The following is a 24760-nucleotide window of genomic DNA, read 5'->3' on the forward strand; positions in this document are numbered from 1 at the left end:
ATGTTAAAGGTTCTTCATGGAACCATAGATTTAAATAAAGAATTGTATGAGGTTATAGTCCTTACATATGGCTTCTAAGTGATCATTTTATGCATTTTATAATCCAATCTTCAGATCTTTATAGGTTTAGAGAAACTCTGAGCTCTTTCTGCTTTTTGAATGAAAGCTGAATCATTTAACAGAGCAGAGAGGATGGAAATTGGGGGTGGAGAAGCACAAGAGAGAAGAAAAAGAGGTGTAGTTTTTCCAGAGGAGCGTTGCAGGGCTGGGCAGGGGTGTGTGTGTGGAGGGGCTGGATCTCTTTTTGCATTTGGGGGGGTTCAGGGTATCATTTTCATCCGTGTCCGTCCCGCCCCCTCCATGAGTACACCCCGCACACACTCCAAGTCCCAAAGTGGCCACAGAGACTCTGAGACTCGGACTAAAGTGGCAAGATGAACGCCCTGTGTCCTCTCCTGTCTGTCCTCTTTCTGGCACTGCTATACCTGCTCCAGACTGTCCAAGGAGGTAAGACCTCTCAATTTCACTGTTTTAGGACTAATAAGCCATAATATTATGTGTGTTTGCATGTTTGCAAAAGTTTTTTAAAAAGTTGCATTATTTAGTATTCTGCAAAAATGTGGAGCTATTTTGCAGTGGAAAAGCTTCAAACATCTCAAAGTGTGTGTGTGGAAGGTTCCCGCACAGAAAAACTCATTCATACTTGTGAGGCTGGAGTCTGTTCTGCCGGTGTACAATAAACTCACAGTTCGCCGACCCCTCCTTCTCTCACTTCCGTCGAGGGCTCTTTTGCACGCATTGGGCAGTCTGGCACCGACTCACGCAGATCAGAGGTCCTGAAATAAAGAGTCACTTTCAGAGGTGTGGATCAGCTGCCCTACGCACAGATGTTCTTGCTTTTCCGCTCTGAGATCTTTAGCGGCGCCTGTGAGACCTGCAGTCTAATTAGCGTGCGAGTTAAAGTGGCACTGAAGTGAGCGTTGTTAAGCTTCGGATCAGAGCGTTTCTCTAGGACCAGCTGCCACAAACTCACATGATGGCAGAGATATCGGCAACACCAGAATTGATCTACAATGAGTGTTTGAGTATGTAATCTCAAGAATGTTTTGGCATCTACATCCTGTATTGTTAGACACCTCATGAAGTCCATATGTGGAGAGAGTGAGAGTAAGAGTGGTTGGAAAATAGTAAAAATGTATGCCTAATGGTAGATGTAAGTCCTCACAGGGCGTGGCGGGCGTGGCAAGTTGGGCGTGGCAAGCGTGGATGGGGCGTATCACAAGTAGATTGTTTATTAACAGTTTATTAAACCTTTGGACAACATATTAATACAAATAAAAAAAGTTTGCATATGTTTTTTGTTGAGGATCATATCTGATACATCAGGCTTCTATGGCACGTAGTGATATGGGGAAAATATAGAGCTCATAAGGAGGGAAAAAACACCTTAAATTGTATTTATATCTATACTTATTCTGTTCGATTTGAGTGCAACATTTATTACTATCTCGCACAGCCTTCTGTTAGACAGATTGGAGTCTATTGGAATCATTAGTACCCCCTTGACTTGGTTTCGATCTTATTTTATGGGTCGTAATCAATTTGAACAGCTGAAGCAGTTTAGATCAAAGCCTTCGCACGTCAATACTGGTGTTCCACAGGGCTCAGTTTTGGGTCCTCTTATATTTATTATTTATCTTTTACCCCTTGCTAATATTTTTAGGAAATTTCATAATTGATTCAGTCCTGTAAGTGTTCATTTTGGAAAATTACTAACAATATAAAATGTATTCTCTTTTCTACTTTATAAAAATCAGTAAAGATTTCACATCAAAAAGTCACATGTACCAAGACCTAAAGTTTTTTTTAATTTTTAGAATGATACTAAAATGCCTTTTGCTTGCTGAGTACTATCAATGGAACATGTTTGGAACTATTTACTGGTTTTTCAGCAAAATTTTAATGATGTAGATATTTTAGAGGCCTTAGAAATTTGTGTATCAAAAATGAGAGTCTGAAGTGTGCATTTGATGGACATTACTATCCCATGAGGCCACGGGAGAAGATTTGTGAATGGAAGTGACACAACTGATGCTGGTAGGTCACGTGACAGTAACAACATGACGGAATTAGTCAATCTGAATTTCATTCATACTACCATATTCATACTATATAGAGCGAAACTTTTTTAACTGCCTCGAAGTAAATTCAAATTCAAATGTAGTACCTAATCAGTATGCGATTTCGAACGCTGCGACAGTCTCTATAGACCTTATGCGCCAGAGAAACAATCTTTATATTCTTGTGTTAGACCGGGAAGATTTTAAAACGAGCGGTTCATTCATAAATCCGTAAGATCTTACCTTCATGCTGTGGAAATACAAGACAACAAATGCAAAAAGGGGCGGGGGCTACAAAACCTCTATAGCTTTGTGGCACTTTCAACATTGTTTGTTTCAGGTATCCGACATGTGAACATTTTGCTCAACCAATGGCGTGAGTTTTGGGCAGGACTTCCTGTTTGATTGGTAGACGGAATCGATCATTATTTTTACATTCCAGATACTTAAAAACCTGCTAATAGGATTATCGACATACAAACTAATTTTGGGTGGGGACTTTGTTTATTGGATGGCGGTAAATCTGAATGCAAGCATGCAGTTGATTGCAGGGTTTATGCAGACGAGGTTAATGTTATGAGATATATGCATGAATGAATCATTCACAATAAGATGAATAACATGATTTTGAAAATTGATTGGGTTAATTATAATTTCATGGCCTCTTTAAAATGAATCATGAGACTGTGACTGTCATGGTGAATCAGGTTTTTAGATATTACTGACTCAGTAAGCAGTGTACCAGCAACATCGTTGGATTTTGAAACCTCCAAACTGCTGTCTGTCGCCACAGCAACACGTTACACAAACAGGCCTGTGAGCTGGTAAGCATTTAAGGCTATACAAGGAGTGAGTGTGTGTGAATGTGTGTTGTGATTGCAGCAGTGCATATGTTTGAGTCCGGGTTGTTGGCAGGGTAATGAATGTTTGTACAGCTCTGCACATTAGATTAATAAACATAATATTTGCATTTGTAAATTGATGAGATTAGTTTGCTGGTCTCAGAGAGAGCCGCAGTTTTCAGCGCGACAAGGGGCATCTCAGAAACAGAAGGCAAACATTTATCTTTGCTGATCTCTCAGCAGTCTGCTGTTTGTGAATGGATAATGGGACGAATGTTTCAAGATTATTTGGATGTGGACCTTGAATGGGAGTAATGTGCCACACAGAAAGACATAAATCTGTCTATTCATCTGATGCTACTAGTTTTAGGCAAAGACTCATTCTCAGAATCGTAAAGTTTTCATGATTCAATACAGATTTGGATTTGATAAGACTGATTCAGTTGTATTTTTTTCAGTTATAATGTTCATTAAGGTTAGGCTACATATGAAAGAAACTATCTGTGCTAATTCTGTAAATTTGATTCAAACCAATAGCTTTTATTAAATTAACTCTCTCATAACAGTAATTACTTTAAGGAACTTGGTTTAACTTAACCAGTTCTTCAGAGTCATTTGCTAGTGAATCAACTTGCACTGGTCATGCTGTATGAGCTTCATTTACTAAAAAGATCTGGTTCTTCAGAGTAATTTGTAAGTCAGGCTATACTGTTTGCACAATATGTGTTTAATTCATTAAAAAGAACTGGTTCATAAGAGTCATTTGTTTGTGAATTGAACTACACTGGTTGTACAGTACTGTTTGAGTCACTAAAAAGAACTGGTTCACAAGAGTCATTTGTTTTGAATCGGACTACACCGGTCGCACTGTATATGCATTTATTAAGTAAAATTAACCTGTTCATAACAGTCATTTGTTTGTAAGTCAGCCTACAGTGGTAATGATGTACTGTATGGGTTTTATTTGCTGAAAAGAACTAGTTCGATTGAGTCATTTGTTTGTGAATCAAACTACACTGGTTGTTTTTGTGCACAACCTGCTAGGTCAACCGAATCAAAAGACATTTAATGCTGTTATTTCGCAGTACACACTCTTTTTATTGTATCACATTCAAGACTCAAGTACAATATTTCTTTCACTGTGGTGCTGAACTTTGCATCAGCTAGATTGCAATTAATCTAAAAATGTATATTTTTACCCAGCCCCACACCTTTCCTATGTAGGTGGACGGCTCCTGGTCAGAATAGGCTGCAATTCATCCAGACTTTATGCTAATAGTCAAAAGTCTGGCTATGCAAGGCTTAACTCTAGTAGTTGAGGTTGGGTCTATAGTGTTCCCAACTGCAGTCCCCATGGAAACCTGCCGCCCACACAGGAATCAATGCGGAAAGTTTGAAACCCTGATGCTTGAGACTTTCGCTCCTCACTGTCCTCCTCAATAAATGATATGTCAGTATGAAACACCACACACACACACACAACCTCGACAATACCAGACCGCGGGGGAGAGATAAACTCCGTACTCCATATTCCTGTCATTTCATATTCATCCAATAGAATCTCATGTGGCACTATGGAGACACAGAAGTATTTGTGGGTATTGTCGTCCCCGCAGTGACTCTTGGCCAAATCACTGTCACAATAGATCAGGTTAAATTTATCTTCAAAATCATCACTCAACCATTGGCCCATAAACAGACCTCAACAAACGTGTACGTGAGTGTTTTACTTATCTGAATAAACCCTGAATAAACACTTTTTGGCTTAAAATATTTGAGTCGAGGATCACTATCACTTCTGGTCATACATGCATTTAGGGATTTGAACAAACCCTTAACCCTAAATATTGACCGTTGGCGTGCCAATCAGATGTTTCTTCTAAACTGCCTTAGGGGACACAATAAGACAACTGTTCACAGATATAGTGAGAGTACAGAGAACTGAAATTAATGTGGATAATGCAGCTCGGATAGTTTGGTCATGAAAGAATTTGATGAGTTTATTTTGAGATCTTTGGCATTTGATTGGACACATTATTATAATTAAGAATTATTTTTTATTATTATTATTAGTATTTTAGTATTTTAGCGCTGCCAAAGTTAATGCATTAACAATTATAATTTAAAAATGTTCAACAAGTTCAACGATAAATTTCTCAGCAGAGTGTAGTGTTATTGCTAACTAGTGGCATTTTTGTTCATTTATTGAAGCTGACGAAAATGTTTTATAACAATAATAACAGTATTTCATCAAACTTCATGGCACTGTTGAAATCTCCTCTGAAACTTTCAGATTGCTGGCATCTTTTTTTTCTCAGGGGAAAGATCTCAGAAGCAGGAGACTTAAGCAAAAGTTCTCTTTGGTGTCTAGGAGTACAATTGAATTGAATATTAGCAAAACCTTCTTTGTGGGTTTTTTCTTTCTTAGACTTAGAACGTTATCCTGAGTTTGAGCATTCTTTACCAATGTTTCCAACTGTAAACTTCACATATGTTCAAGGAAATGTAAGAGTTTGATTGATTGATTGATTGATTGATTGTGCACTAATTGAGCTGCTTATAAAGAACATCTGGAAAGTTTTGCAGTAGTGAAAGTTTTAACTGTGTTTAATATTGGGCGATTACATTGAGTTGGCGTGGCGGAGTCCCTCAGGGGAAGTTTTGCATGAGTCATCTTCATGAGACAGCACAAGGAACACCACAACATCACACAGTTTCCTCAGAGACAAACGCTTTCCAGTCTGCTGATCATGAAACTAGGCCAGCAGCCACCATCTTGGCTTGACAAGATCATTTACAGTGCGCTATCGCACTAGAGAGGGGCGCAACTGACCAACCGCTGGGATTGAAGCCCATGTAAGAACAGATGGATGAAAAGACATCTGTAGTTCACAAAACCCATGAAATATACAGTATTTTACAGTAGTCGTCTACACAGGACAGCGTTTATGGCATATGGTGTAAGAGATAAATAAATTCATGTTTCTCATTCTTAGAAATCCCATGATGGCACTAAAAATAAAGGTTCTAAAAAGGGGTTTGCATCCTGATGCAACAGGAAAACCTTTTAAAGTTCTGTGGTTCTTTAAAAAACCATCTACTGGTGATGGATAGAACCAGGAGAACCATGGTACTTTCATATATACCGTAGTACTGAGTAGGGGAGCGCGGGGCACAACGTAACACGGGGCTAGTTGTAACATGCTTGTTTTAAATACTTCCGCACATGCTTGGATGACGAAACTTTGTGTATTTACTAGTTGCCATATCAACACTATATAGAAAAAAAAAAATCCGCCAAAATTTTTTTTTTTTTTGGAAGATATCCATAGACATTTATTAAACCATAGCAAAAGTAAATTTCTTACTCAAGTTAATTTTTCATCTCTATTTTTTGTGTTTATTTAAAATAAGACAAATCTGATATTATTTTAATCTCCAAGATGTTATTTAACAGTTGAGATAGTTATTTAATGCTTCGCTAACTAGCAGAAGACACTAGCAGGGTTTAAATCCCAGTTGTGCAGGCGGGGGCATGTTGTCACACTGCGTTACAATGTGCCCCCATTAGAAAAATGCTATTATATTCTATAGTTTTATTAATTTTATTGAGAAAACGTGAGAAAAAGGTGAATAAAGACTGAGAGTCAATGTTCAGAAATTACTAATTATTTATTTGTTTTGAACTATGTTGTATAGCTGTGTTTTCATGTGTTCGTAGTCAAAACTCAAAAATGAGTTTATATTTAATTATTAAAAATTGTAATTTTTTTATATGAAAAAGTTTTTTTAATTGTATTTTATTTAGAAAATATTTTAGTTTGTTTTGTATATTTTTTTATTAGATCAGATAACATTTTAAGCTGTCATATGTTATGTTACAATGTACCCCACCTATGGGGCATGTTGTCACATTTCACTTCCATTCTTTCGGGGTATATCAAGAAAAAAGTATATACTGTATTAATAAAACAAAAACACATAATTGTACTAGACATGTGGGAAATTAATGTGGGAAAAAATAAATACTCTGAACCATAAGTAGATTTACACAAACTGAGAAAGTCAAAAAGCGTTACTTTGTGCCCCGCTCTCCCCTACAGTATTTACATTGTACTCCAGGGTACTTCAAAAAAAAACATGGTGCCATGTTCAAAAACATTTAAAATACCAGTGTATTTTGATATATTCCTTTAAACTGTATGTTTATCAATGGTATATATAAAAGTATAATGGTATTACCATGGTATTTTTTAACATGTTCCCTTAGTAATACCAACAGCATGGTATTTTTTCAAATTCATGAAATGTAAATAGCATGGTAAACATTCATTATACACTTAAAAAATGCTTGGTTGTTTCAACCCAAATTTGGGTCAAATATGGACAAACCCAACCGTTGGGTTCAATTTTTTAATAACATTTTTAACTCAACGGTTGGGTTTGTCCATATTTAACCCAAATTTCGGTTAAAACAATCCAGCATTTTTAAGATTGTACTATTGCACAGTATATCTCAAATTACCATAGTATTACTGTAGTTTTTTTTTTTTTTTTTTTTTTTTTTTTTAACATGGTACCATGTTAATTCCCAATACCATGGTATTCTTGGAAGAACATTGGAGTAAAATGTAAATGGCATGGTAAATTAATATTGTGATCATTCAGTAGTGCCATGGTATATATCAAAGTACCATGGTGTTACCATTATTGTACCATGGTACCAGGGGCGGAGCGGGGGGGTGGCTAATTGGGCTTAAGCCCCGAATGTTTTGTCAAAAGCCCCGAATCTTTTAGGTTTTTTAAAATAACTTCAACTTTGAAAAATGAAACAAAAGCTCTATTACCGTGCGTGGTGTGCATGCGGTAATGCATCGTGCATCACTCGGCTTGTTTGCCAACTGCCAATAAAAACTAACAAAGAAGAATATAAATCTTCTTCTTCGTCGTTGTCATCAGGGTCTGGCGGGCTCTTGTATGTTTCACCGGCGTCGTAGCGAGCTTACTGGCTAACCGGCTGAAGTTAATATGGACATAACAAAGTTTTTTATACTGAGTAACTATCATCATTTTCCCAGATAGTGTATAGATTTTTAGGCATTCTATTATCTCAAACAGCCTGAAAAATAGTGCATTTAGCTGACGTAAATGGGGAAAAAAATCTCCCCGGGAGAGTATGCCCCTGGACCCCCCTAGGTTTGGGCTAAGCCCCGAATGTTTACATCGTCTGGCTCCGCCCCTGCATGGTACCAACACAGTACTTTTTATGCGAGTACAGTATAATGTCACACCAAAAACCTTCTTAATATTCAAAGAATCATGTAGCTAACTCAAGAACTCTATATAGCTCAAATAGATCCTGAAAGCTGGCTTCTTTATAAACAGAATTTAATTTGTGAACTTTTTCGTTTGTGAACAGTCTTAACTGCAGGTAAATCTTCCAGTCTTCCATGTCTACAGCGCTCTCTGGTTTGGCGGTAGTCTGTGAACGAAGGGGAGATGCTAGAACTTTCCACTGGGATCCTCACGTAGCCGTTAGCATGCCTGCGTGTCAGCTCTGACTTCTGTCCTGCATTAAACCTCCATCCAGCCAGAGGCATTCTGGGTAATGTGCAAACATCTCTTTAGAAAGGCGCTCTCTGGAGACCGAGCGGAGCGCTGGGACAGGCCTCTCTGCAGTGGAGGGGATAAATATAACCCGCTCTCAAACGGGGCATGTGCTGCCTCAGAGGCTGCTGTTAGCAGACTGGGTGGGGTAGCAGGTCGTTACTGTGAGTCACAGGGACACAGTTATTCCGTCATCGCAGGATTCTGTGAGCTTAAAATAAGTAGAAGGAAAGGAATTAAATGAGCAGAGTACCAGCTGTCAGTCACAGACCTCTATAGCACAACTTAATCTTTAACATAGCAACACAGTCTGTGCACTTTTAGTTTTTTTTTACTCGCTTTTTCATCAGAACAAGGTTGCTTTTTCATTCTTTACACACAGCACTGCATAAGATATTAAACACTGAATGTGCTTTAATTAAAGAGTATTTGTATTTATTCCTTTGTGATTTATTCATTTCTTTTAAGTATAAACAAGTGAAAAAACTCCCAGTGCAGTAAGACAAAATACATTTATATTTAAGATACAGTTTATGAAAACAAGTCCTAATCTCTTATGCAGTTTTGCTACTCAAGTGCATTTGTCTTGTTTCAAGGATTCTCACATAAATTAACTGGATTAATTTTTCAAATTATTCAAATTATTCAAAACACTCTTTTTGTGGTGTAACGCAGCTCTATTCCACAACACAGTCTTTTATGAAACTATTTCATAACACGCTCTTCTACTGTATAATGTGACTCTAGAAAGCGGCATGGTCTATAAAACAATATCAATATCTCTATATCAACTCTATACCGCAACATGCTCTATAGTGCAACTCTATGCCACAAAGATCTATAATGCAACTCTATACCGTGACGTTCTATAACACAACTCTATAGTACCACAAAATGTATAAAGCAACTCTATTCATCAACACGCTCTATAAAGCAACTCTATGGCGCAACATGTTCTATAACGTGACTCTATACTGTGACGCTCTATAACAACTCTATAGGGCAACAGGGTGTATAAAGCAACTCTATACAGCAACACTTATATAATGCAACTCTATACCATGACGCTCTATAACGCAACTGTATGGCACATCATAACATAATTCTATACCGTGACGCTCTATAACTCCATAGTGCAACAGAGTGTATACAGCAACATGCTCTATAATGCAACTCAGATGCAGCGCTCTATAAAGCGACTCTATGGCGCAACATTACGCTTCTTTAACTTAACTATATACAGCAGCATTGTCGATAACGCAACTCTATAGCAAAACTCTATTGCATACCGCAAAAGCTTTACCACAAAGCTTTATAACGTGACTATACTGTGACATTCTATAATGGAGCTCTATAATAGTGCAACATGGTGGATGAACCAACTCTATACAGCAACACGCTCTATAATACAACTCAGATTCAGCACTCTATAAAGCGACTCAATGCCGCAAAATGCTCTGTAATGTAACTCAACACGGTAACACCGTGATGCTCTATAAAGCAACTCTAAACCACAACATGCTCTATCATGCCACTCTATAGTGCAACAGGGTCTATAAAGCAACTCTATACTGCCACACGCTCTACAGTACACAACTCTACAGCGCAATGATCTCTATAATACAACACTATAGCATGCCATGCTCTATAATGCAATTCTATAGTGCAACTTGCTCTATGATGCAACAAATGGTCAACAAAACTATTCCATAACACATCATAGTTAAAAACACAATTTCATGCAACACACTCTATTGCAACTACACACTGACTCTTGGATGAACATCCAAAGTGTGTTGTGTATGTGTAGAGTGTGTGGACTGTGTGTATTGTTTGAGATGTGTGTGGGTGGGGGGGGTAATAAGTTCCCTAATACTTCAGCAGCCTCTTGGGGAAACATTAGCAGGGCAATTATCCATTAGCAACTCTGTGGACGTAAATTAACCTCCTGTTTGGGGGGTCTCTAACGATGTGAATTTATTAACCAAATGCTCCAGTCCTCTTGCAGACACAAAATGGGTGTTCTCTGGTTGTTTGCATGCTAAGAATCCATATGGATCATTTTAATTGCAGTCGATGGTAAATTAAATCCAGGCCATTAAATGCTGCATGTTCAGTTTCTAAATTCCACAGAATTTTGACCCTGTCCTCAACGTAAACACACGAATGCCTCAGAATCTTCACACCTCAAATATTCCCCACAAGGCATGTTATCTATTATAAATGAGGTTCTTCTGCGCAATTATTAAAAAAGCTAAATGGTTTCTGTCATTACTCATTTAAGTAGGATCCTCAGAGCTGAATTTAAAGTAAATGTTTGTCCTGCTCTCCACCCAGGACCGTTAAACGTCCAGTTAGAGGTCTCAAACTCAAAAGTGCGACAGACCGCCGGGGAGGAATCAAACAGCGGCTCTACAGTCCGTTAGCATAACAGACAGTAAACAGCCATGAGTTTAAATCGATAAACTCTAGTAATGAAGTCAGAGGAGCTCTAAATGTTGGTCAGGTCTGGAAGCTTCTGGGGAAGGTCAGGGAATCGAAGGGCGAATCTGCTCTGAGAATTCCAAGCAGCTCCTTCAAAACACTTCATCTGCAAGCGAAAGAGCCGAGCTGCATTCTTCAAAAACAATGAAAAGATCTAATTATCATACCATAATTCCAGCCCGCATGCAAGCCAATGAGCAGGGCCTGAAGTGGCCCTTGGGGGGAATTGCATTTTGATGGATGCGAGAACAGCTGCTATTGTAGGAATGGTGGAAAGCCGTGAATCTGAGATTCTGTTCTTCGCTATGTGCCGCTAACACAATGCTCACTCTCTTGTAATCCGCTTTTGGTGCGAAAGTGCGCATATCGTAGATAGTTTTCCATGTGTCATCTCCGTAGAACCAGTAATGTCAGAGGAATGCAATTTCAGGATGTTGCTCAGAACAAACAGAGGTTTCCGAACAGGGCCAGTTTAACTTGGCAGTCTGTTTGGCAATGTGGAGTGCTTTCAAAAGCCATGGAAAATTTGAGAATGATGGATGAACAAAACTGCATGAATCTTATAATACAAGGTCAAGGACAATGCCGAACTTTACTCCGTTTAGCGGATATGAAATCGAAAGATGTTGGAATGGCTGATTCAGGCATTACCGAACATCTGTGACTGAGTAAACGGCTCAGAATTCCTGGCGACATCTGGATTTTACACTCTATTCAGTGAATATGTTTCTAGACTATAAAATGCAAAGGAAATATTTGAAAACCTTCCACAGATGTGTGGTGGAAAATGATGGTTTATGATTGAAGACGTATACAGTTCACTGGCAAGTGAGTGTGATTTTGTGAAAGTTTTGTTCTCTGTTTTGAGTCTACATTTCAGATATATCAACATACTGTCCATTTATTACAACATTTTTCTTTGATACCTGACAAGTCAACATTAAAATCAAAACTGACTTTACTTACTGTCTTCAAAATGTCAATCCACATTTCTGGTCTATAAATTACTATTTTTAGCTGTCATGTCTAGACCACCTTTCATACTCAAATCAACTCTGAATGGATGAAATCTTTTTTTGAAAATTTTTCATTGAATATCCATTTCATTCATAAATCTGTCACAATAGGAAAGCAAAATAAGTTGTGAATGCTGTTTCATGTTGATCCAGAATTATCATGTGGCACTCTATAACGTAACTCTATTCAGCAGCATTGTCTATAACGCAACTCTATAGCAAAACAGGGTGTATAAAGCAATTCTATACCGCAACACATTCTATAATGCAACTCTGTACCATGATGCTCTATAATGCAACTCTATGCCGAAAAGCTCTAACGTGACTCTATACCATGGCCCTTTATAACAGAACTCTTTTGCAACAGGGTGTATAAACCAACTGTTTTAACCCAATTTTGGGTCAAATATGGACAAACCCAAACGTTGGGTTAAAAATGTAATTTAAAAATTTAACCCAACGGCTGGGTTTGTCCATATTTGACCCAAAGTTGGGTTGAAACAGCCCAGCATTTTTTAGAGTGTATACATGCCCTATAACGTAATTCTATACCGTGACACTCTATAATGTAACTGTATAGTGCAGCAGAACGTGTAATAATCACAACATACACGCTCTACAGTACACAACTTTACAGCGCAATGTTCTCTATAATACAACAGCATGACACGCTTTATAATGCAATTCTATAGTGCAACTTGCTCTATGATGCAACTGTGTAGTGCATCACGGTCTGCAAAACTATTCCACAACACAACACAGTTAAAAACACCACTATTTCATGCAACACACTCCATAACACAACTCTACAATGCCATGTTGTCTGTGCTTTGCAGCTTCCAGTGATCCCTACGTACAATTAGTTCCCAAAACTTGTTTTATTAGATGTTTTAACATGTGATGGACAGACCTGATGCGTCAGTCTGAAGGGAAAGGATGCGTGTTTTTCTAAATAAAGCCCTTGTGAAGAGTTTTGTTGAGCTGTGCTGTTGTCATTGGCAGAGAGAGGTAAGACGGACAACGCCCTCGACCAACAGCCAAACCATTTGGCCCAGAGTTATGGAGCTTCTGGAAGAAGCCGTTATTCAAACAGCTTGTGAAACACGTCTCCTTTTTTGGTACTTTTTATTCAAAAACTGTACCCCCCCCCGCCCTTAGTTTTCCGTGATGCACCTTGGTCGGAGGGGTTTCAGCACAAAGACCCTTTCTTACAGCAGAAAAATGACTTTTGTTGAGTCTATTTACTTTATTTGCTCAGTTTTCCCTTTCCACCCGGCCCCCATCCGCCCTCTCCCCTCCCGTCGGCCCCTCCTGTCTGAGTCGGGTGCCTCGTAAAGGGTAAAAAAAACAGCAGCTCTCCCTCTTATGAGCGCAAATCCACTTCAAGGACTGCAATAGCGGTACTCAGGGCCGTGGTGATCCTGTCTGTGGCGGCAGGGAGAAGATCCCAACCCTTTCCGTCTAACAAACCGTAATGACTCAGTTGAGTTAATCAGCGGAAATGAGCAGCGTTGACAAGGTGCTTCGGCCCCGCTGTGATTCACACACACGACACACGTGAAACTAGGTGAGGGACTCTGAGTAATTCCTTCACTGAAAGAGCATGTTTCTGTGAGATTATAAGTTTTGTGTTAGCGCTCTATAAACATGGAGCTCTTCAAGCGCAAAAGGGGTAAATCGAAAATTCGAAAAAGAAAACATTTACTAAATTAAGAGATACCTCAGACCTCTGTATTAAAGTTAATTATATTTAGAATAGTTAATAATATGTAGGATGTTCTCAATGCAAGTTTTTGTCCGATTCTGAGGACAAATTGTACAGTCTAAGTACAGTGTAAACATACACATGCACTCAAACACTTTTAGTGTTTAGCATGGATGAGTGCTCTGGTTATTGACGTTTAGAGGGCATCTTGATGTTTGTGGTGTTCAGAGGCAGTTTGGTGTGAAGAACAAGTAGCGACCTCAGAGTGTGTGTGTGTGTGTGTGTGTGTGTGTGTGTGTGTGTGTGTGTGTGTGTGTGTGTGTGTGTGTGTGTGTGTGTGTGTGTGTGTGTGTGTTAGTGGGCTGTGCAGTAGCTCGAGGGATGGGTGGAGTTAGACACCCTTGTCCTGCGGTCACACACACACTCCCCATCTCTGCCTGTCATTAACTCTGATTGATGGCTCTGGAATGGTTGGCCACACGAACAGCGATTCGTTACAGTGCTTAGGAAGGTTTTGTTTAATCCAAACTAAGTAAAACTTGATACGATTTACAGCTTTATAACAGTATTATCACAAGCCGTGTTCTTTAGCTAGCCGACAGCACAGCCCTGCTTTGGTCAATCTGGTAATTCTGTGGTCAGATACTTTTGTATTATGATTCTAAACTGCATATATTTGTCCCAAGCAACCAATTTTTGCTATAGCAGTGCTAGTTTTATATTGCTCTACTGTCTTTTCCTTCTCTCATTAAGTAATTTAACCTTGAATCAAGATGAGTGTCCATTTATGTATTTACTATTATTTATTATTGCCAAATAAATTACTTTAGGATATACAAAACCCTTCTACTTCTTGCCAGGTGTCCTTATCACCCTGCTGGGGTTTATTTTGTGATGATGCTTGTATGATTATGGATTTACGATTTAATTACTATTCCAGGTTGACCGCATTACAGCTTAATATCACATATCCACAGCATTTGATGTCTATGTTTATTTATGAATATCTATTTAGCACTTTGGCCAGGTCTAATGAAGGAACCACACCCACACGCAAAGGTTAGCCAATCAAAAACCAGGGTCATTTACATATAGGCTTAATGGTTGCCTAGGCTGTTTAGTAAGAGAGAGTGGAAATGGTCATGAAAAATTAAATTAGGACTTGTTTTTGGTGCAAGAGACCTTGACTAGCATTAAAAAGGGATTTGAGGGGAAAATGTGTGAAATTTATAAAAGTGTTTTCTATTTAATCGTGTCTGATTTTCTTCATTAGTGCCTTTTGTGATCCCACCACATGACTAATTCAAGCACAAGGTTTGAATTAGCACATAAAAGCAGAGTAATATGAAATTGTTTACAGTTATGAAACCATGATACATTTTGAGTATATAAAACGGCATCAATCAAACTTGCGCTATTATATTAAGTTTATGAGGCAGTTAAAAGCTTTACAGTTCTCACTCCTGATTTTTGGCATTTTGTTGTTTAACATCTTGAAGGAATCTTGAGAAATTGGCTGCAGGTTAATTTAGTGTGATTCACATGAGTAAAAGATTCAGTCAGCGAGAGATTCAGTGGAACTTAGTCAGGGTAGATGCCATATTTAATTTGACGTGAATAAAATAGATTTTGCCAAAGCAAGCATCACTACTAATTGAACAGACACTTAACCTGATGTTTTAAACTTCTGTGCATAATGTGAATGACCTTCGAGCGAGTCATTTAGCTCTAGGTTGGTGCTAGTCTTGCATATACTTTGTTTTGACTATCAATATCAAGTTTAGTCTACAAGAAGTGTTCAATATAGTGATAGAGGGACTATCTGACCAACATACAAAATGGCAAACCAGTTTTATTTTTCTTATTTGACATTCTGAAACCAGTGATACCATAATAATAGATTGCAATGTGAACTAAGTAGTAGCGTATTTCCATATTTGATAAAGGTTGTAAAGACAGTCTCAGTCTGACAGATGCATTCGTCCGTACACACCCCACAGCTCTTATTAAGAGTCTGTGAAATTAAAAACACTAATCAGATGTGAAAGATGTTTCTGTGTGTCAAGGAGTGTTCTGGAATTCACAGCACAAAATGTAATAGTATTTAAAAGAGGTTCGCAAATTGGTTCCTTGTGTTGTTTGCTAGCAAATTGTTGTTGATGTTTTTCACCTCCTGAGAAATGCTTTTGATTGTGTCCAGGAACGCCCAGCTGATGGTATGTTAAAAATGAAGCGCCGTTGTGGTGTTAAGAAATGCGTCTTTGGTCACAAGCCCAAAAATGACAACAACAAACGGATGAAAGAATGAAAGGCACAGTCTGTTAAACAAAGAGTCTATAGTTGTGTTCTGAGTGTTTCTACCACATCCCAGTTGCCTCCGAGTCAATTTCTGTCGTCAAGCCAAACAATAATCCCCAATCTGTGTGATATTTCAGCTATCAGATTGAAGAGCTCCGGCGGAGAGGAACACCGTGAGCTTAGGTTTGATGTGGTCCATCAGAGAAGATCCACATTCGATAAGAATGATCTGTCCCGTAAGCTTAGATCTTCTGATTTGAGAACATTGAGAACACTGTTTCAAACCCTTGTTTACATTTTCAACTTTCATTAGTGTGTAATGTTGCTGTTTGAGCACGAAAAAGCTCTGCAAAGTTACAAAGTCACTCCATTATTATTCTCTATATCAGTGCACACTGTTCATGCAAATGTTCATGATATATTTTGTAAACACAAAGACTGCCATGAAAGTTAGATAGATGAACAGATGGATAGACAGACAGACAGACAGACAGACAGTGAGATAGACAGTGAGATAGACAGTGAGATAGACAGTGAGGCAGATAAACAGACATGCATGTGGATGGATGGATGGATGGATGGATGGATGGATGGATGGATGGATGGATGGATGGATGGATGGATGGATGGATGGATGGATGGATGGATGGATGGATGGATGGATGGATGGATGGATGGATGGATGACTTGTTCATGACATATTTTTTAAACACAAAGACTGCCAAGAAAGTTAGATAGATGAACAGATAGATAGATGGATGAACAGATGGATAGATGGATAGATAGATAGATAGATAGATAGATAGATAGATAGATAGATAGATAGATAGATAGATAGATAGATAGATAGACAGACAGACAGACAGACAGACAGACAGACAGACAGACAGACAGTGAGATAGACAGATAGACAGATAGACAGACATGCATGTGGATGGATGGATGGATGGATGGATGGATGGATGGATGGATGGATGGATGGATGGATGGATGGATGGATGGATGGATGGATGGATGGATGGATGGCTTGTTCCTGACATATTTTATAAGCACAAAGACAGCCAAGAAAGTCCAGAAAGATCTTTATCACAGTAATTACAGTTCCAGAGTGTTTTTTTTATTTTATTTTTTGTGGGTTCTGCTTCATTCCTGAAGGCTTTTCTGCAGTGGATCATTGTAATCTATCCTCATAATGTGAAACACACGAGCGTGTCAGCAGCAGTGGCTACAGTTAGGCCTATAACATGACATGTGACCCCTACAGGTCAGTGAACACCAGGGGTCATCCATATGTGTGTGTGTGTGTGTGTTTCGTATATAGTGAAGGCAAAGCAGAGAGTAGTAAGAGTGTAACAGGACCTGTGGGAGCTTTGAATGTCTCCTAAGAATCAGGCTGATTTATAGTCCTTCCTATAAGCAGAAGACATCCTTCACGCTAATCTACACCAGAAACAGGAGAGAGACCTACAGAAGAATAGTGAAACCTAGTGAACATATTTTAATACATAGGCAGCATCCTGCAAAGAACCCTTGTCTTAACTCAAAACTCGCCAGCCACCGTCAGCATTTTTGATAATTTTCTCAAATATTTCATGGCCCCCAGAATATTTTGTTGTATTAATATCTGAACATGTAATATGTCAATAGAAAGAGCAGAGCCTCTTTCAGAAGATGCATAATAGCGCCCCCTACCATATAACAGTGGAAAATTCCGTCAATGGTGGGGAAGCGTTGCATTTTAAATGATGGAAAATTATGGAAAATCAGGGTGGAAAATCAGGGAAGCATTGTCTCATACATTACGTGAAATTACATAAATGGTGGGAAAACGTTGTCTCATAAACGACGGAAAATTACGTCAATGGCATGTCTAATTTCCTGTTAAAATGTCCAAAAAACATTTAAATAAGATTTATTTAAGCATTTACTTAAAGCAATGATACATAACATATTAGGACTTGTCTTTAATGCAAGTGTATTTTGTCTTAGCAAACAAGTTCAGTAGGACAAAATATGTGTATATTGAATATACAATAAATCCTTTTTTCCAAGGATTTTCGTGGAAAAATTGGACAAAAATTCATAAAGAATATAATTTTTGCAATGAATGATCAGAAATGCTCTACAAAGGCAGCAAAAATCCTTTTTTTTTCAATGATTACAGCCAATGCATCATACTAGTAGCATTATTTGCATAAATTGATTTCAGTATGTTGCTAAGTTAAAGCAGCAACACTCAGCGAATTTTTCATTCGGAATATGGCAGATGATAAAGGACATACAGTGGATAACATTAATTACACACTAAAAAGCTTCTTGTGCTATTATTAGGAAACTAGTAAAGATAGAAAGAAATGTCCATTTTATTTAGACCAGACTAACTTGAATACATCGTAACTCATAGGAAATTCACAGATGCCGGCATTATTAATATTTACCTCTTTCCTCTTCGGCCTTTCCACTTCTAAATCTCCTCATGTTCGGCATCTCCTGGCAGATATTCGCCCTCATCTGTCTGGGGCCACATCGATGAGGTGATCGTGAGACGGGCCGAAAATTTCATCTGTGCTCAGAATTGCATAAATACACACTTTGTCTGCTTTGACTTTTACAGCGCCATATTAGGACTGTGCAACCATCTGTCTTCTAGATCATTCACCCACACAGTGGATCTCAAAGACCAGTATTAAATGTGTTACATGATGAAAAGGTGCGTTTTTCGGCTAAAGAGAGAACTAAGGGTGTTTAAAGGGCACCTTCAGGAGACGCTGACATTCAACAGGCTTGGTTTAAACACACACACCTCCTCTGCGGTGATCTCCAGCCGAGCCACATGTTTAAACCATTACCCTGCCATTAGTGAGAGTTTGATACTCGGCGAGCCCTGAGCTAGCAGAACCATCTCATCTCTACTGCCGTAAAATCAGACATGTAAACCTTATGGATTAGAAACAGTCTCTGATTACAATTAAACCCTGTGGTTTTCCCACACACACACACGCATACACACACACACATACACAGGCTGAATCACTGTGCACTTCTGGAAAAGGTTTTATTGGTGAAATATGCTAAGACAAGATTCACTTATTTCTGTTACTCATACTTAGGCCTTGAGGTCTGAACAAACTGTTAACGCAATTTAACTTCAGTCCTGCACAATTTGTGCTATGAACATGAACGATAATTAAAGTTATGTGGCTTTTTAAGGTGAGGTTTGCTATTAAATCAGACTGAATTATGGCATGTTGGCTACATTGCTCATTGCCTTCATTTTTTAAGTGTAATCAAATTGGCTGCATAAGTAACACTTTATATTACAGTGTCCTTGTTACATTTGTTACTTGTACTTGCCATAGCAATAACAGTAAATTATGCATAATTACATGCAACTAACCCTCAAACAAATCCTAATCCTACCCTAACCCTATAGTAACTACATGTAGTTAATTATTATTACTCAGTACTTAAATATACAATTACACTGTAACAATGACACCTTAAAATAAAGTGTAACCGAGTTACGGTTAGGGTTTGGTTTTGGGTTAGTTACTTGTAATGATGCATCATTTATTGTTATTACTAAAGTAAGTATGTAGTAACTTGTAACTATGTCACCTTAAAATAAAGTGTTACCAAATTATTTTAATGAGTTAAAGTAATGGAAAACATATGTTGCCATGACATATTGGTCATGGTCATGAATTGGTCTCTCTGATCAAACACACCCGCACTTTTTCTTACAGACCAGAGGAATTCCTGCACACACAAACACACATGCATTTACAGGCATAAAGGTTCAGTTGTCAGAGTTTAAATCGCTCCACATCGACAGTAATGAGGTGAGTTATGTGAGCGTTTAGTAGCTGAATGAAGTGTTTCACGCAACGACGAGTTGATAGAAATCAGGGATTGACCTCATGCTAAAAGCACAAGGCTTGCGTTGTTCGACGCGTTCCCCACACGTCGATAGTCAATATTTACACAATCACATCTGTGTTCGAGTACAGCTCCTTCAAAGGCTTCATGAAATCGAAATCAGCACTATTTATTTTAATCAAGGTTTCTGGTATTATTGTGCGCAAATCATCAGTGCAAGTCATTTTAAAGGAACAGAAATTGCTTTCATAATCTTCAACCAAATAATAATAATCTTCTCCATCTCAGTAACGAAGAAAGCAAACCTCTCCTCATCAAGAATCACAATTTGAGGTAATGCATCACTTTAAAGCTGCTTTGAAACAATCTGTATTGTACAAAGTGCTATATAAATAAAGATGACTTAACTTAATGCATGTCTGCAGCACAACGGGATGTGTAATGTGCCCTAATTTTAATACTTAGGATAAGGGGTTTGTTTAAGTGCATAAACTTAAGTATATAGTAATTGCTTTAAGTTTCCTTAGGAAACACCATTATCATATCATACTTTTCACAATCGTAATATTTATATTCCTGGAAATAGTTGACATAATGGATGTTAAATGCATTGTAAATGTTGTCTTTTGCGAGGAAAATACATTGTCACTCAACTTTTGCTCGGTCTGAAAACTGCAGAGCTTGAGTTAAAGGAAGTGTGTGAGGTTTGCTCCCATGGGACTGTGTTTCGATGCAGCGACAGGTCAGGAGTCAGAGGTCATGTTTTAAGGTCACAAAGAAGCATCCAGGCAAAAAAAGACTTCATGAACTCCGTTCACAGACTGTGAGATCTCAGTGAGCTCAAAATGAGATCCCCATCTGGGTGTCCGTAAGGCTTAGCATCTTAATTCTGGGTTCTGTCCCTTTTTTACTCCTCACAATGGCTGCATCCCAAATCGCATACTTGCATACTACATAGTAGGTGAAAAACAAAATGTGACAAAAGAAGTATGTCTGAATTCACAGTACTCATAAAATATCTACTACTTCCGGCGAGATTCTGAAGTGTGCATATGATGGACGCTTTACTATCCCATGAGGCCACGGGAGAGGATATGTGAATGGAAGTAAAGCAACACAACTGACGCTGGTAGGTCACATGACAGTGACAACATTGCCAATGTAGTATGTATGAATTACTTTCATAATACACACATTCATACTAGAACGTCATTTTTTAGTAATCACTTATTCAAAAGTACCTACTCGAGAGTATGCGATTTGGGACGCAGCCTATGTCTCCCTTTTGCATGCTGGTGAGTGACATCATGCTAGCGGGGCAGTTTCTCGCACTGCTGCGGTGAATCTAACGTCAGCTTCTAAAAATTCTGCTGGGAGCATCTGAAAGTGCTACGTGTCCGCTAGGGAAAATAATTCAGCATGTTCCCTCGTTCTCTGGACATGAGCTACTGCAAACCAAACACGGGCCTCAGCTCCTGTGGAGTGCAATAACGGTCGTTTATGACGACTGCACATTAAGACATTTTCTGGCTCATTTTCTTCGCGGAGAGAGAGAAGAAAAAAATTGGAATTGAATTGTGAGGAGTTTTTCCCTCCAGATGCTCACCTTTTACCTTCCCCCACTTCCTGTTCAGCGGCAGAATCCAGACCTCTAACCTTTAGGATCAAAGATGCATGGTTTCTATCACACACATGCATTTCTGTTTTAAGATGGTCTTATTATGCAAGATTCACCACTTGAGTCGACTTATTAGCATTCTTGAACCAAAAATGCCTGCAATTTAGTTTTCATGACCACTTTTCTCACTCTCACTTACTGTAAGAATGAATTAAACAGACTTTTTTTGTTACTGTACCTTTAAAATATGTAAATGACCTCTGTTATGAACATTTCACATGTGAAATGAGTAATAAAACCACCACCAATTTAGTTAAATACTCAATAGGATCATATGTTAAAGTAACTTGTACAGATCTTGTGAACGTGAGTCTTCATTTTGTAAGAACAAGGTGATTCTTGTTTAGCATGAAATGACTCCTTTAAGTATTTGTTCTTAACCAGTATAAACACGTTTCAGTGTTTTACTTCTCACAAGAAACACAGACAGAAGAAAAGACTCTTCTCAGCCTCCTATAATCACTTTTGTCTTTCCTCTCTGTTTGTGTTGAGTGTATTTTAGGCACATCTGCAATTACGCTTCTTGTTCAAGCAGAGAGTGGAGATTTCTCAGGCAGTTCTGGCTTGCGTGTGTGTGAGAATGTGAGCACGCTGTTTGTATTTAAAGGTTGAGATGATTTAATTAATATCAGTGTCAGCGGCGTGCTGTGGAAACGGTGCAGTAATTCCCTCTGAGCAAGTGTTTGAGAGAAGAGAGGAGTGAAATCTGATGGAAACGTTAGGGAAGGGAATAGATGCAAACCTCTGTGGGTCAACAGTACATTTGAGTTCAGTTACATGTGCTTAGGGTTCTGTAAAACAGCTTTTGTCTGTCGTTACCCCTGAGAAACTCTTCAGTTCAGCTCATGGAACAATCTCTGATATCGTCCAAACAGCACTTTTATACCTTCAAGTCCTCTGGAAGGAAAACTACTCCCAGAATGCCAAGTTTAACGGGGCCAAATCATGAAAAACTAGAAAAACTACGCTCTTATATGTTCTAATATATGCTCTTGCATTATTAGTGGATATTAATAAGGGTATTTTCTGCTGGTTACATCGTTAAACCAATAGGTGGCGACAAGTGACTCTTTATGTATGAGACATTTACTCAATCATTCGTTCAAAACACTGATTCATTCAAGAACAAAACTCCTGACTGTATGGCTGTGTCCGAAATCGCCCCCATACCCTTAAAAAGGGCAATATTTGAGGGGAAAGCCATTTGTAGTGGTGTCCGAAACCACAGTGGATGTTATCGAGTGCACTCATTCAATCCCACAATGCACCGCAATAACGCGTGTACGATAAACGTCCAACGGCAAGTTGAATTTGCTCTTTCTTTTTTTCATTCACTCATTCAAGTGGAGTAATGTAGGGAATAGTGAATGAGGGTATAGGGGTGATATCAGACACAGCCTGTCTGTAAGTTATTGAATCATTCACTCAACCGATTCGTTCAAACGCTGATTCATTCAGTAATAAAGCAACTAACTGTCTGTATTTTTTCAGGAACGAAGACACACACTGATTCAACTCTTGTTTATTTAACTGTAGCTGTGTTACAGAAAGATAGGACACTTCTGTAATACCGCACCTGTCGATCTGAATTGCATATTTAAATTAATAGTTTCAAAGACTGTCATCATTTACTCGCCCTTGTGTAAGGAATTATTTTGCATTCAGTGTATTGGTTGGTTGTAAATGGGGACTGGCTGTTGAATGCATAATTGTAGTTAATAAGAACTCCATGTTCGCTATAAGACTTCTGAAATCATGCGATAGCTTTATGTCATGATAAAGAACGAATTTTAAGTTTTTATTTGCTGAAAACCTTCTCTTCAGCAATATAGAATATGTAATATGTTATATATGTAATATTGAATATGTAAATTCAAATATGGCATGCGTGATGCGTCTTGATGTAATTATTACGTTATTAGCTCAACTGAAAACATGCTGAGGAATTGAAAGGATAAAGTAATAATACTGTATTACATGTTTTTTCTATTTCTTGAAGGACGTGTTGCTCAGAACAAGCTTATAGTCTATAGCTTTTTGAGGGAGGGGGGGGGGGGGGTCAAATCATAGGCCTGCATGTTTACTTATGTGTCATCATCCTTATTTTCTTGTAAAATAATATCCTCTCAAAATATCTTGCCAGACTTTGATCAACGCAGAGGCTGTTTTTGATCTGCCATAGCAACAGTGATCCCCACAAAAAGCTCAGTCTATATAGAGAGACTCCAGTAAAACACAGCTTTAAGATTGATGTAATTACAACCATCCCTCTCTCTCTCTCTCACACACACACACACACAGCTACTACACAACCAGAGGAACAACTCATCAGCAAAACCGCTATTTATGTACTATGTTTAATCTTACCGGCAGCTCGGCGGTTTGTTTTAGGAAATGCAATGGTCACTCGTTACCATAGAGACTACACGTGAAAAGATGTTTGCCATGTTTTCAGATGTGCTCTTAAAAATTGATATTTTAGATTAATTATGTGTGTTTCTTTGAAAAATGCAGGCAGAATGCAAACAGAACTCAACTCAGTGTCTTATTTTCTTCAAAAGTGACTAGTACTCTTCTTTTTTTCTTTTCTTTTTTTTTTTGTAGTTGTGTAAATGTAATTTGTGGATGAAAGCTCAGGTGAAAGTTCTGACAAGTCATTTTATAATAGCAGGTGTATGGATCGAGTCCAGGCCCGATTTACTGGCACAGAGCTCATCTGCGGAGAGATCCGTTTATTCCCCATGACTGCAGCCCTGGACAACCAATCATTCGTGAGGCAAATGAGCAAGCGAGTTTAAGGTCACCTTCAGAGAGGTTTAGTCTCTAGACAGAACATAAAAAACATTTTTTTAGTCTGGTTCCTCTGTGATCTGCACATCTCTTGTTTGGCCGATTAAACAGTAGGTTGCTTCCGCTGGTTTCAGTTGTTTCTGCTTCCGTGTGAATGTTCCGGACATCTGACAGGGTTTTGAGGAACTAGGGTGCGTCTGATTCATTCACAGGATGGGGAGACAGAGACCCACTCAGTTCCCTTTGAGCACTAAAAATACAGACTGCAGCGGTCCTCACGATAGCGCCATCTGCCCTGGCAGACGTCCAGGGACACACACACACACACACACACAAACACA

General features: G+C 38.5%; 1 protein-coding gene across 1 annotated transcript in view; it reads left to right on the forward strand.

Annotated features, from left to right (window-relative positions):
• The first annotated feature begins 401 nt into the window (after positions 1–401).
• cspg4 (chondroitin sulfate proteoglycan 4) overlaps positions 402–24760 on the forward strand; it is a 56183-nt gene continuing 31824 nt past the window's right edge. Inside the window, exon 1 of the mRNA XM_084094621.1 lies at positions 402–507. Within this exon, the coding sequence (XP_083950747.1) occupies positions 435–507 (73 nt within the window). The 5' untranslated portion in view covers positions 402–434. The remainder of the gene's footprint in view (positions 508–24760) is intronic.

This window comes from Abramis brama (assembly GCF_963993115.1).
Source record: "Abramis brama genome assembly, chromosome: 20".
In the NCBI taxonomy this organism is placed as follows: Eukaryota; Metazoa; Chordata; class Actinopteri; order Cypriniformes; family Leuciscidae; genus Abramis; species Abramis brama.